At 33.3% G+C, this 12,838-nt stretch overlaps 1 protein-coding gene across 3 annotated transcripts in view; it reads left to right on the top strand.

Moving 5' to 3' along the window:
* The window catches only part of CHD1 (chromodomain helicase DNA binding protein 1), a 75,248-nt gene that overhangs the window by 32,014 nt on the left and 30,396 nt on the right, over positions 1–12,838 (top strand). For all 3 annotated transcript variants that reach the window (XM_059063492.2, XM_059063491.2, XM_067031384.1), the window contains exons 8-19: positions 1,178–1,403; positions 1,589–1,689; positions 1,921–2,099; positions 3,527–3,654; positions 4,336–4,552; positions 5,225–5,314; positions 6,197–6,387; positions 7,101–7,289; positions 8,605–8,767; positions 9,872–10,024; positions 11,736–11,807; positions 12,254–12,403. In XM_059063492.2, the coding sequence (XP_058919475.1) occupies positions 1,178–1,403; positions 1,589–1,689; positions 1,921–2,099; positions 3,527–3,654; positions 4,336–4,552; positions 5,225–5,314; positions 6,197–6,387; positions 7,101–7,289; positions 8,605–8,767; positions 9,872–10,024; positions 11,736–11,807; positions 12,254–12,403 (1,859 nt within the window). The remainder of the gene's footprint in view (positions 1–1,177; positions 1,404–1,588; positions 1,690–1,920; positions 2,100–3,526; positions 3,655–4,335; positions 4,553–5,224; positions 5,315–6,196; positions 6,388–7,100; positions 7,290–8,604; positions 8,768–9,871; positions 10,025–11,735; positions 11,808–12,253; positions 12,404–12,838) is intronic.

Here is a 12,838-nt window from a genome sequence, read left to right as displayed (position 1 = left end):
TTGTGGATAATAGGGAATTTTTAACCTGTGCATTTGAGTTTTTCTGTTACCATGCCTAAATAAATAGTTGGTTTTTAAGTATTTTCAATTTGACATATGGTTTGTTTTAAAACTTCTTTCTTCCATATCAAATATGTAAGTTATTTTTTAGTTACCTTGACATACATTTTTTTCCTTTCAGTTTTTTAAAGACATAATTGACAGTGCAGAACTGTATAAGTTTCAAGGTGGGCAGTATAATGATTTGACTTACATATATTGTGAAATGATTACCATAATAAGTTTAGTTAACATCTGTCATCTCAGTATAGATAGAATTTTTTAAGAATTTTCCCTTGTAATGAGAACTTTTAAAATCTACTCTCTTAGCAGCTTTCAGATATACCATACAGGAGTGTTTACTATAGTCATTATGTTGTACATTACATACCCAGTACTTACTTATCTCATAATTGGAAGTTTGTACTTTTTGACCACCTTCATCATACTTGCCCTACCTCTGGTAACTATGAATCTGAAATCTCCTTCTATGAATTCTTCCCTTTCCTCCCTCCCTTTTCCATATATGTGTGATCACACAGCATATCTTTCTGACGACTTATTTCATTTAGCATTATGCCTTCAAGGTCCATCTATGTTGTCACAAATAGCAGATTTCCTCCTTTTTTATGCCTGAATAGTATTCTATTATATATGTACATGTATATGTATGTATCATGTTTTTTTTAAATCCAGTTATCTGTCAGTGGACACTCAGGCTGTTTCCAAAGTGTCTTAGCTATTATAAGTAATGCTGCAGTGAACATGGGGGTGCAGATATCTTTTCCACATAGTGATTTTGGACATGTAGTTTTTAAAGATGATTTTTAGTTATTTTAATTTCCAATTATTAATGTTTCAATCATTGGTTATCATAAATTGCTGTATGATCTCATGTGAGCTGCTGTCTTTTTGACCTTTTTTTTTTTCTAATTTTAAAACTGAGGGAATTAAATTAGATAATCTTTCTGTTCTAGAATTCAGTTTCTTTTATAAATGTGTAATATAATTTCCCATAAATTCTTACACCCTGTTACTTAAAAGAGCATATATTTTTCTATTTATATTCTTGAATTTTTGAGTTGAAATGCTTCTATAACAGAATTACATGGAATGTATTGTGCTTTCTTTTTTTCAGCTACTGGTGCTACTACAACCATCTATGCAGTTGAAGCAGATGGTGACCCAAATGCAGGATTTGAAAAAAACAAGGAACCAGGAGAGATCCAGTATTTAATTAAATGGAAAGGATGGTCACATATCCACAATACTTGGGAGACAGAAGAAACCCTTAAGCAGCAGAATGTTAGAGGAATGAAAAAATTAGATAATTATAAGAAAAAAGATCAGGAAACAAAAAGATGGTATGTTTTATATTAGAGTTAAAAATTAATGATGCTTAACTTTATTTCTTTTTCAGTTTCTTCATTATTCAAACTGATTCACATGATGAGTGGCAAAATGGGAGATTTTGTGCCACAGATGGTATTTGGGGGATGGGTTATTGGGGGAGATTTTTAAGTCTTTTCTTGGATTAATAATCTTTCAGGTTGAAAAATGCTTCTCCAGAAGATGTGGAATATTATAATTGCCAGCAAGAACTTACAGATGATCTCCATAAGCAGTATCAAATAGTGGAGCGAATAATTGGTTAGTAATAAATGATTCTAATTAAACATTTATCTTTCCATGCTTGAAGTCATCTGAAAAAAATCTTAAATTTACTGCTTATACATCAAATACAGTAGCTTGCTCTTACTATAATAATAGAGTATTGTAAATCAGATGGCTTATTTTTACTTGTATAGTTTTTAACCAAGAATTATTCCTTGGATAGGATTCAGTGTAAAAAGTAAAATAAATACCTGATTTATCTCACAGCTCATTCCAATCAAAAGTCAGCTGCTGGCTATCCTGATTATTATTGCAAATGGCAGGGCCTTCCATACTCAGAGTGCAGCTGGGAAGATGGAGCTCTCATTTCCAAAAAGTTTCAAGCGTGCATAGATGAGTATTTCAGCAGAAATCAATCAAAAACTACTCCTTTTAAAGACTGCAAAGTGAGTATTGTTTGCCATTTTAAATTACTGAAAATATATTTATGCATCATAAATATTACAAGCCTACATAGAGAGTTGGATCCTGATTTCACATAGGCTAAAAGAAAGAACTGCTTGGATGGTAGGTCTTACAGGAAATGATGTTCCTGTAATTGCTATGCCATCTTACATGTGGCACTGTCTTTTAGCCTTGGTGAGTGAATCTGTGTCAGAAAGACAATAAATTGGTGGTGGTAGTTGTGGGGAGTGGATTAGGGAGATCAAAAAGGGAAAATTCCTTGGAAACTAGATGTATATGCTTGATTGAAAAGGTAGTGAAGGACTTCCCTGGTGGCGCAGTGGTTAAGAATCCACCTGCCAGTGCAGGGGACACGGGTTCGAGCCCTGGACCAGGAAGATCCCACATGCCGCGGAGCAGCTAAGCCCGTGCGCCACAACTACTGAGCCCAGCTGCCACAACTACTGAAGCCTGTGTGCCTAGAGCCTGTGCTCCACAATGAGAAGCCACCGCAATGAGAAGCCCGTGCACCGCAACAAAGAGTAGTCCCCACTCACCACAAGTAGAGAAAGCCCACACACAGCAATGAAGACCCAATGCAGCCATAAATAAATAAATTTATTTATTTATTTGTTCATTTATTTGTTTAAAAAAAGTAGTGAATATTTTCCATGATGGTAGGAAAGGAAAAGAGGGATGTCCCCATAAGAAAGTATCCAGGACTACCTTGCCTAATATAATATCTGTACTTAAAATTACTATTAGTAATAGTTTTGGGTCTGTACTACTAGAATTTGTTTTCTTATTAGAAGGTGGAATTAAATTCATAATGGTAATTTAGAAATCAGAAATCAAATGGGAAGTTAGACAAGTTTTATGGTTTATTTCTAGGTCAGGGCTGGAGCAATGGTTAAATGAATGAATTTAACATAGCTTTTGTTTGTGAAACATGTGATACCCAAATATTTCAGTAAGAACTTATCTATCATTTTATTCACAAAAGAGAGCAAAATATTTTACTGTACATTGTTACAGTAATAGAAAACAGTCTTCTTTGCCTGAATCCTCAGATATATTTTGAGTCATGGAATTTCTGGGCTTGATGATTTGAAATGATTTTTTTTTTTTTTTTGCTGTACGCGGGCCTCTCACTGTTGTGATCTCTTCCATTGGGGAGCACAGGCTCCAACGCGCAGGCTCAGCGGCCATGGCTCACGGGCCTAGCCGCTCCGCGGCATGTGGGATCCTCCCAGACCGGGGCATGAACCCGTGTCCCCTGCATTGGCAGGCTGACTCTCAGCCACTGAGCCACCAGGGAAGCCCAGAAATGAAATTTAAAAATTTATGGTAAAAGATAAAAGATCTTCATCTTTCAATATGATTTCTTATGTTTAATAATTCTTCATATTAACATTTATTTCTACTAAAGGTTTTAAAACAAAGGCCAAGATTTGTAGCCCTAAAGAAGCAGCCATCCTATATTGGAGGACATGAGGGATTAGAATTAAGAGATTATCAACTGAATGGCTTAAATTGGCTTGCTCACTCTTGGTGCAAGTAAGTATATTTTGAATTGTCTATTTTAGAGGGTAAAAATTTTACAAATACAGGGTTTGGAAAAGATTTCTACCAATGTAAAGAATAAGACCCTTTGGTGTTTATATGCAGGTCTGTGAATTTCCAATTATATAAACAGTACTTACTACATATTAAGAAGAAAGAACCTTTTGATCATTGCAGTATTTAAATAAGTTTTCATTGACATTGAAATCAGAATATGTATACATTCTGTTTCACAGTAGTCCTGGACTATTTCTCTTCCAGTTATTTCTAATATCCATTTAGGCCTCTATTTTTCTTTCCTCTCTCCTATGTCCCCTACTCTGTTCTTGGCAGTATAGGTGACTGAGGTGCAATTTTTTTTTAAACTTTACCATAGCTGTAGTTTTATCTGGGCTCTACCACTTGTAGATGGGTTGTGTTCTTGTCTACATATCTGATTATAGGTAATGCTGTTAATCTTTTAGCTGCTTCTGGTCTAAAATGATGAACTCTTCTCTTACACTATTATAATGGCCTTGACATTTATTATTTATAGTTAATAAAAGTGGCATATTATAATACTGTCAGATTCATCTTAATTTAACTTCATATAAACTTGTACATGGATTATGTAAAAAGGTTTCTTGTAAATTTGAATCTTTATTGCATACATGATTTTTGTTTTTAACTTTGTAGAGGAAATAGTTGCATACTTGCTGATGAGATGGGCCTTGGAAAAACAATACAGACGATCTCATTTCTGAACTATTTGTTTCATGAACACCAATTGTATGGACCTTTTCTATTAGTAGTACCACTCTCCACTCTCACTTCCTGGCAAAGGGAAATTCAAACATGGGCTTCTCAAATGAATGCTGTGGTTTATTTAGGTGACATCAACAGCAGAAACATGGTAAGTTGTTTTGCCACAAATTTAGAAATTTAGACAAACTTGTCTTTGAGGACACATCTTGATTTGTCTTTATAAAGTCTTAGTTTCTATGATTAAACTTGCCACACAGGAAGATTCAATATGTGTTTGATTGGCTTAATAAAAATTAATTTTTGGTTTAGTGTTACTTTATATATATATTTTTCCTGCCTTATTGAAAGTTTCAAATATACATGAAAGCCTACAGAAGAGTATAATAAATTTCCATGTGCATAGGTCCAACTTCACAATTTTAACTCTTGCCAGTTTTGTTTCATCTGTACCTCTACATGGTACTTTCCTCCAAGTTATTGTGAAGCAAACCCCAGACATAATATTTCATCCTCAAAAAAAAAAAAAATAATCACTTCTGTTTCATCATATGAGAACTTCCTTCAGTAAAAAGTATATATTAAAAATGTGTCTTTTTTTATAGAAGGTTTTGATATGCTGGAGTATTTATATTTTGTTTATGATAAGTAAGATCAGTGTAGCTTGTTGGACTATATAAAGAATAATTAAAATTATTTTATTACATAAACATATAGACATAGTTTTTTGTGTCTTTTGAATGGATTTTATTTTAGATATTCAAGTAACAGTATACTTGTTTATACTGTTTGTCTTAAAATTGTCTTTGAAATTTCTTGATAGATAAGAACTCATGAATGGATGCATCCCCAGACCAAACGGTTAAAATTTAATATACTGTTAACAACTTATGAAATCTTATTGAAGGATAAGGTGTGTATCATCTGTGTTTCTCTGGTATACATCAGTTTTTCTTTTACCATATGTTGTGGATAGGATGAGAAGATAACTTAAATCAAGGGTCAGCAAATTAAAGCCTGTGAGTCAAATCTGGCTTATCTGTTTATTTTTTTTATGATCCTTGAAGTAAGAATGATTTTTACATTTTTAAAGTGTTGTAAACACAAGCCAAAGAATACGAAACTAGTTTGGTGTAGTGTCTGTTGATTTGTGAAGTCTTTAAAGAGGAGGAAGATACTTAACAGGATTACGCTACCACTGGGTAAATGCTTTATAGCTACTGTCTTATTTAATTCTTCATAAATACTTTATAATATACTGCTGTCCCTATTGTGAAGAAAAGTCAAGTCTCAAGGAATTTAATGAACTTGCTTAAGGTCATGCAATTATTAAGTAGCAGAATCAGGTTTGTCTCTGTTTTAAGTCGGAGACCCACGTTTGTATATTGGAGATATACAATTCATAAAAATTTTATAGTAAATTATAACTACACTTAGAGTAAGATACTGTTCCAAATTTATTTTCTGCAAGTTAACATTAATAGAGGTTTCTACTGGTCTTAGGCTTAAAAATCTTCTGTAAAATTTTTAAATGATGCTATAGTTTTTATTTTCAATATGTAAGCTGGTAAAAAAAACTTTCATTTTATTATATTATACTTTGTTTTTCTAATGGCTCAGTTAGTCATGGAAGGAACTTTATTTTGCATGTTGAATTACTTGATTTGAAGATTCCAATAAATCTTAGAATAATACATAATTTTTATCTGAATATTAGACATAGGTTTGTTTTAAAATTTTTCCCATTTTAATGTTTCTCTCGAAATATTAACTATGTTTTTCTGTTCATTTTAAGGCATTCCTTGGAGGTCTAAATTGGGCATTTATAGGTGTAGACGAAGCACATCGATTAAAGAATGATGATTCTCTTCTGTATAAAACTTTAATAGATTTTAAGTCCAATCACCGTCTCCTTATCACTGGAACTCCTCTGCAAAACTCCCTCAAAGAGCTCTGGTCTTTGCTACATTTCATTATGCCAGAAAAGTAAGATAAATTGAGATATACAATGTTAGTGTTAGTTTTGTGTGGTAGGTTTAGCAGGAAAATAATTTGTGTAGGTAATAAGGTCAGAAGGAGGTTTTATTGTCCCAAACATTGGACCAGGGATTATGAAGAAGAAAAGAAATGGAAATGAATGGAATATTTCATGTTTGAAATAATACTTTAATTTTTCAATTTTGTAAATAAGCTTGAGCCAGGTATAATATATTACAACAGTTGCTTTTGCCTGGGTTCAAAATATACCTTGCTTAAAAAATGGAAATAGTATCATTCTTAGTACTTAACAGTAGCAATAACAGTAACAAGGTGCTCTTAGAAAATTTCATTTTCTAAATGAGGAAAACCAGGCTAAATAAGGATAAATAACTTGTCCAAGTTCACATACATATTTTCTTTGAATAGATTCAGAACTTTCTTTGAGAAATATTTTAGTGATAATTACTCCCGTATTTGAAAATACTTCATCTTTATTTAACTCAAGGAAAGTCAAAAATTATTTATAAAACAACTCCTTATATTTTACCTATATATAGATAATACAGTAGATTTCTTGGAAGGATAGTTATTAGAAGTGATTAATTTTAGCTAATTTTTTTTCTAAAAATCTGTACTTTGTTTACATCTGACTATCCTGAAAAATCTCAAATGCAATTTGACTTCTTTTAGTGATTCTTCCATTTGCTTAAATTTTTAAGGTTTTCTTCCTGGGAAGATTTTGAAGAGGAACATGGCAAAGGCAGAGAATATGGTTATGCAAGCCTCCACAAGGAGCTTGAGCCATTTCTGTTACGCAGGGTTAAAAAAGATGTGGAAAAATCTCTTCCTGCCAAGGTTGAGCAGATTTTAAGAATGGAAATGAGTGCTTTACAGAAACAATATTACAAGTAAGCTGTAAACAGAGCACATGTTCTGAACATTTAATTGTATATAACCCCTGTCCTTGTCTCATCCAGGTGCCCCCCAGCCTCATTTAGGTCTTAGAGCAGTAACAATTCTTGAATTTTAGAATGGGTTTATTCTATGGCATATTGATTGAGGCAGAGAGATTTAATGGCGTGTCCAAGATCACGGGTGATATAAGACTAAATAATTCATCTTATAACACATCATTAATTGTTTTTCTCGTAATTGTTACATTATGGAGGGTTTCTTTTTAAGTGTTAGGATTGCCATGATACCAAGGCATTATTATGTAATTATGATGACTATATAATTGACAGATAGAAGTAGAAGCCAGAAAAACAAACTTAGAACAAAATTTTAGGCCTCCCCTGCCTTTCGAAGAATGTTAATAATCATATTTTGTATAAGTTATGTATGTTGGATCTATATAGTAACACTTCAAAGAATCAAAAAGAAATATCTGTCCTAATATCTGTTTAAACATTTAATTGCATAAAATGCACTGCTACATGCATTTGAATTCTTAGAAACATATTTTATGACAAATCTGTGTCATCCACTTAAAAAATACATTCATTATATGAATTTTACATTTTTATTATGGAAAATTTCAAACATGCAAAATAGGGTAATATATTAAACTCCATCACTCAGCTTGGTTTTCAGCTCATAGCCAGTCTTATTTTATCTCTAGCCACCCCCACTTCCCCTATTTTCTGTCATTTTGAGGCAAATCAGATGTAATTGTTTCAAGTCCCTTTGAAGACTAACTATGTAAAAGGGAAGAAAATAAAAGGTGTTAGTCAAGTTAGTCATGGTGAGAGGAAATGCTATGTATAATTTGCAGTAATAAAATAACCACTTACAGTTTTTCTCTAAGTTGCATGTGTATTGTGTAACTGTAATTTAGAGAAGGCAATGGGGCTAAACCAGATATCCTCATGAGGTATTAGGTGCCCAGTGTAGTGAAATTTGTAGGAAGGTTAAGATAGATAATACAGCTGACCATTTTAAAAATAAATTTTGGGGGTAAGGGATTAATACACTATATTCACTGTGTTATGTTAAGCCTTTACTTTGTATAGTTAATGGTTCGGATAACAAGTTATGTGTTTTCATGAGTCTTATGAATGAGGTTCATTAGTCTTGTGAACAAAGTTTGGTCCATTGTATATGCAGTTGAACTTCTTAATGGTGCAGTTTTGCTTTGGTACTTAATTGACTTTTTTTATGGTTTTAGAATTCATCCTGATAATTGTTCTGCTACATCATTTTCATAATCATTTTTCTAAACAGATGGATATTAACTAGGAATTACAAAGCCCTCAGCAAAGGTTCCAAGGGCAGTACCTCAGGCTTTTTGAATATTATGATGGAGCTAAAGAAATGTTGTAACCATTGCTACCTCATTAAACCACCAGATAATAATGAATTCTATAATAAACAGGAGGCCTTACAAGTAAGAATTTAAAAATTTTATTACTTAGTGGTAAAGCAAAATTCTAGAAAGGTTTATTTCAGTTTTAACTGAAAATGGCACAATGCTTTAATATATTGGCTAGAAGTTCTCTTTGGTTAATGGTATATTTAAATAATGGTGCTGCTTATTTTTTAGTCTTTATAAAAAGATTTTAAAATTATATTGGGCTTCCCTGGTGGCGCAGTGGTTGGGAGTCTGCCTGCCGATGCAGGGGACATGGGTTCGTGCCCCGGTCCAGGAAGATCCCACATGCCGAGGAGCGGCTGGGCCCGTGAGCCATGGCCGCTGAGCCTGCGCGTCCGGAGCCTATGCTCCGCAGAGGGAGAGGCCACAACAGTGAAAGGCCCGCGTACCGCAAAAAAAAAAAAAAAAAAAAAAAAAAAAAACAGAAAAAAAAAATTATAATTTATCCATTTAATCATTTTGATCATTTTTCTAAAAACAGATCTCTCTAACCATGGGCTGTCACACTTTATCCAGCAAAAACCCCTTAGTGTATTTTTCATTGTGGAAAAAATGCACTAATAGTGATTGTGCTGAATTCGTGACATGGCAAATGGTAGTCTTAAGAAGGGCATCTGGACCTTAGGTCTTCTTTCCTATCACTTCTGGAAGACAAATGAAGAGTGTGAAGAAGGAACAGTTGTCATCCAGCCATAGTAGTGCTTTGAAGTGCTATCAGTGACTTATATATATAAATTAGAATACATTTTTGCACTCTTTCAAGACCTTTGATTACTTAGTTGTTGCTTCTTTCAGTGTATTGTTTTTCAGCTAAGATTTTTGGAGAAATGGTGTAATAACTGGCAAATAGAGTGAAACAGTGCTTTTGTTTTTTTGTCTCCAGAAAATACAGCAAAAACCTAGGTGCTAAATGGCAAGGAAAATTTAGCTTAAGTCATAGAGCAAATTGATAAAGCTTCTAGAAAATTTCAAAAACTGAAATAAACTATTTCCAACATTATGAAGATTTAAAATCTCAATTTAAAATAATTAAAGAAACAGGTGTTGTGGGGCATTTGTTTAATTTGATATAGTTCTTTTAACGTGTCATAACAGTTGTAATTTATTGTTTCTTTATAGCACTTAATCCGTAGTAGCGGAAAATTAATTCTTCTTGACAAACTGTTAATTCGCCTAAGAGAGCGAGGCAATAGAGTTCTTATTTTTTCTCAAATGGTGCGGATGTTAGATATACTTGCAGAATATTTGAAGTATCGTCAATTCCCCTTTCAAGTAAGCATTTCATTTTGTCTTTTTTGTTGATTTAAATTTCATCTAATTCCTGGGTGTGTTCTACAAAATTACCTTTGAAATTCTTTTGTAAATGAAGAATAGATTTTATATAAATCATACTCTTTTTAAGAAAATAGATCTGTTAAAAAAATTTTTGTCATTCTTTTTTTTTTTTCTTCTTGACCTTATAGCAAAACAGTCTTTCTTTTAAGTTTGTATTCCTCTCCTGTGTTCAAATCCTAAGGGGCAGCCTTATGTAGTAGGCTTTAGTCTTAGGAAGGACAAGAGAGAGCAGTTCTTGTGAATGTTGCCAGGACTGTTGGAGATTCTGAAGATTATGAACTCATAGTTATTCTAATGCATAGTTTGCTGAATAAAACTTACATGACTTTAGAAAATATACCAAAGACCAAAATGGGCTTATATTCCATTTATTCAATATTTATTTTGAAATTCATTCAATATAATTACAGCTAATATGAATGAGTGTTTAATATTAGAGTCAGTCTTAGCACTTTACATCTAATTTATTTAATCCTTAGAGCAATTTTATGAACAGTACCTGGAACATAGCAAACACTCAGCATATACAGCTAATAAATGACGTATATTTAGTACAGGCAGTAAAATAGAAGTAGAATTATAATGATGAACCTCAATACACATAATCTCTGCTCTGTTGGAGCTTACAGTCTGGTGTGGGAGATAGCCATTAAGTAGGTAATTACAAATAAATGTAATGTTATGACTCTGGTAAGTGCTATGAAGAGCAGGTGTTGGGTGATATAAACTTGATTGAGATACATGTAGTCATTTAGGGGAAAAAGTAGGAAAAATGAAAGGTTTTACTAATTGTAATTTTTAGTGAAAAAGAAACATAATACTTTATAAATTTTTTGGTTTTGGACATTCTTGTTTAGGTAATATTTAGTAAACACTCAATATGTCAGACACTGTGCTAAGTGTTTTACTGTGTTCTCTAACTGAATCCTCTGTATGAAGGAAGTACACTACTTCCTATGTCCATTAACTGAGAAGGAAACTTACAAGGAGAAAAAGGCAGATTACTTGCCCAAGGCATGAATACTCGATATACTCAAATGTGGGCTATTCATCTAGAGCCCATGGTGCCCCAAGTCAGTGATTCTCATACTTTAAAACAGAGGGCTTTTGCTGGATCCCTCTCTCACAGTTTTTGATTCAGTATATCTGAAATGGGTCTCAGTAATTTGCATTTCTAAGTTCTCAGGCGACATCAATTTGTTGGTCCATGACCACACTGGACTCAGTGTTTTTTAAACTGTGGGCTGTAACCCATTAATGGATCTGGAAATCAGTTTAATGGGTTGTACCAACTTTTTTTTTTTAATAGATCATAAAATAATGAGGGTATATCACAGTACATTGTGTCATGAAACTTGCTTTGGGCATATAGCTGTATACTTCATTCACATGTAAAATGTATTCTTACAGTGGGTCTCAGGTAAAATGACAGCCAGTGCTATTATTTACTCTTAGCGAAAGCAGTTCCAGTGGGTAAGAGCACAGATTCTGGAGACAGAATTCCTGGGCGTTGCTTTCCTACCTATAAGTACCTTCTAGTGTTAGCAAAAGCGATGCTGCATTTTCATACTTAATTTCATAATTGATATTAATTCCTTTTTAAAGTTTTGATTCTGTTACAATGTAGTATTTTAATGTTTTATTCCAGAGATTAGATGGATCAATAAAAGGGGAGCTGAGGAAACAAGCTCTAGATCATTTTAATGCTGAAGGATCAGAGGTATGAATGCTTTCAAAATTGTAAATAAATTGTTTTAGTCATTATTTTAGTCATACATAACTTGTAGTTTTTTATTGGTGGTAGCCAGTTTCGATTTGCAAGTGAGGTTTTTAAATCAGTATTCTGTGTTAAATCTGAGGAATTTTACCCTTTCGTATCAATACTATTACAATAGGACAGTTAGATTTGCTTCAAAATAAATTAGCCCACTTTGATTTAGAATTCTTTTTGAATTGTTTATTATTCTCATATATATATTTGTATTTTGGAGTCTTGTTGATTGGTTTTGCTAGATGTTTTTATTAGCAATTTTTAAAACTACCTTTCAGTTTTATTGGTAAAATACTTTTTAAATTCAGAAATTCAGTTGTAAAATTCTCACATTGATTATTCACAGTCCCAGTTTAGAAAAATTTAAAATTGTGCCTATTTGTAATTCCTTACAGGATTTCTGCTTTTTGCTTTCCACAAGAGCTGGAGGTTTAGGAATTAACTTAGCCTCAGCTGACACTGTTGTTATATTTGATTCTGATTGGAATCCACAGAATGATCTTCAGGCACAGGCTAGAGCTCATCGAATTGGGCAAAAGAAACAGGTATTTTTTTATTCTCCTTATTTTACTCTTTTTTTTTTAAAGTTTTTTAAAAATAAATTTTTTATTTATTTACTTTTGGCTGTGTTGGGTCTTCGTTGCTGCATGCAGGCTTTCTCTAGTTGCGGCAAGCGGGGGCTACTCTTCATTGCGGTGGCTTCTCTTGCTGCGGAGCACAGGCTCTAGGCACAGTGGGTTCAGTAGTTGTGGCTCGCAGGCTCTAGAGCATAGGCTCGGTAGTTGTGGCACACAGGCTTAGTTGCTCCATGGCATGTGGGATCTTCCCGGACCAGTGGTTGAACCCATTTCCCCTGCAGTGGCAGGTGGATTCTTGCACCACCAGGGAAGCCCTGTGTTTACTTACTCTTTTAGAATCTTTTTTATGATCAGTGTTTAGAAGTGATTTTGGTTTTTCCTTCTGGTAAGATTGTTGGAACA

Source organism: Kogia breviceps, chromosome 4 (assembly GCF_026419965.1).
Source record: "Kogia breviceps isolate mKogBre1 chromosome 4, mKogBre1 haplotype 1, whole genome shotgun sequence".
Lineage (NCBI taxonomy): Eukaryota > Metazoa > Chordata > Mammalia > Artiodactyla > Physeteridae > Kogia > Kogia breviceps.
The sequence above is the reverse complement of the archived record's forward strand: the minus strand, read 5'-3'. Positions and strand labels throughout refer to the sequence as shown.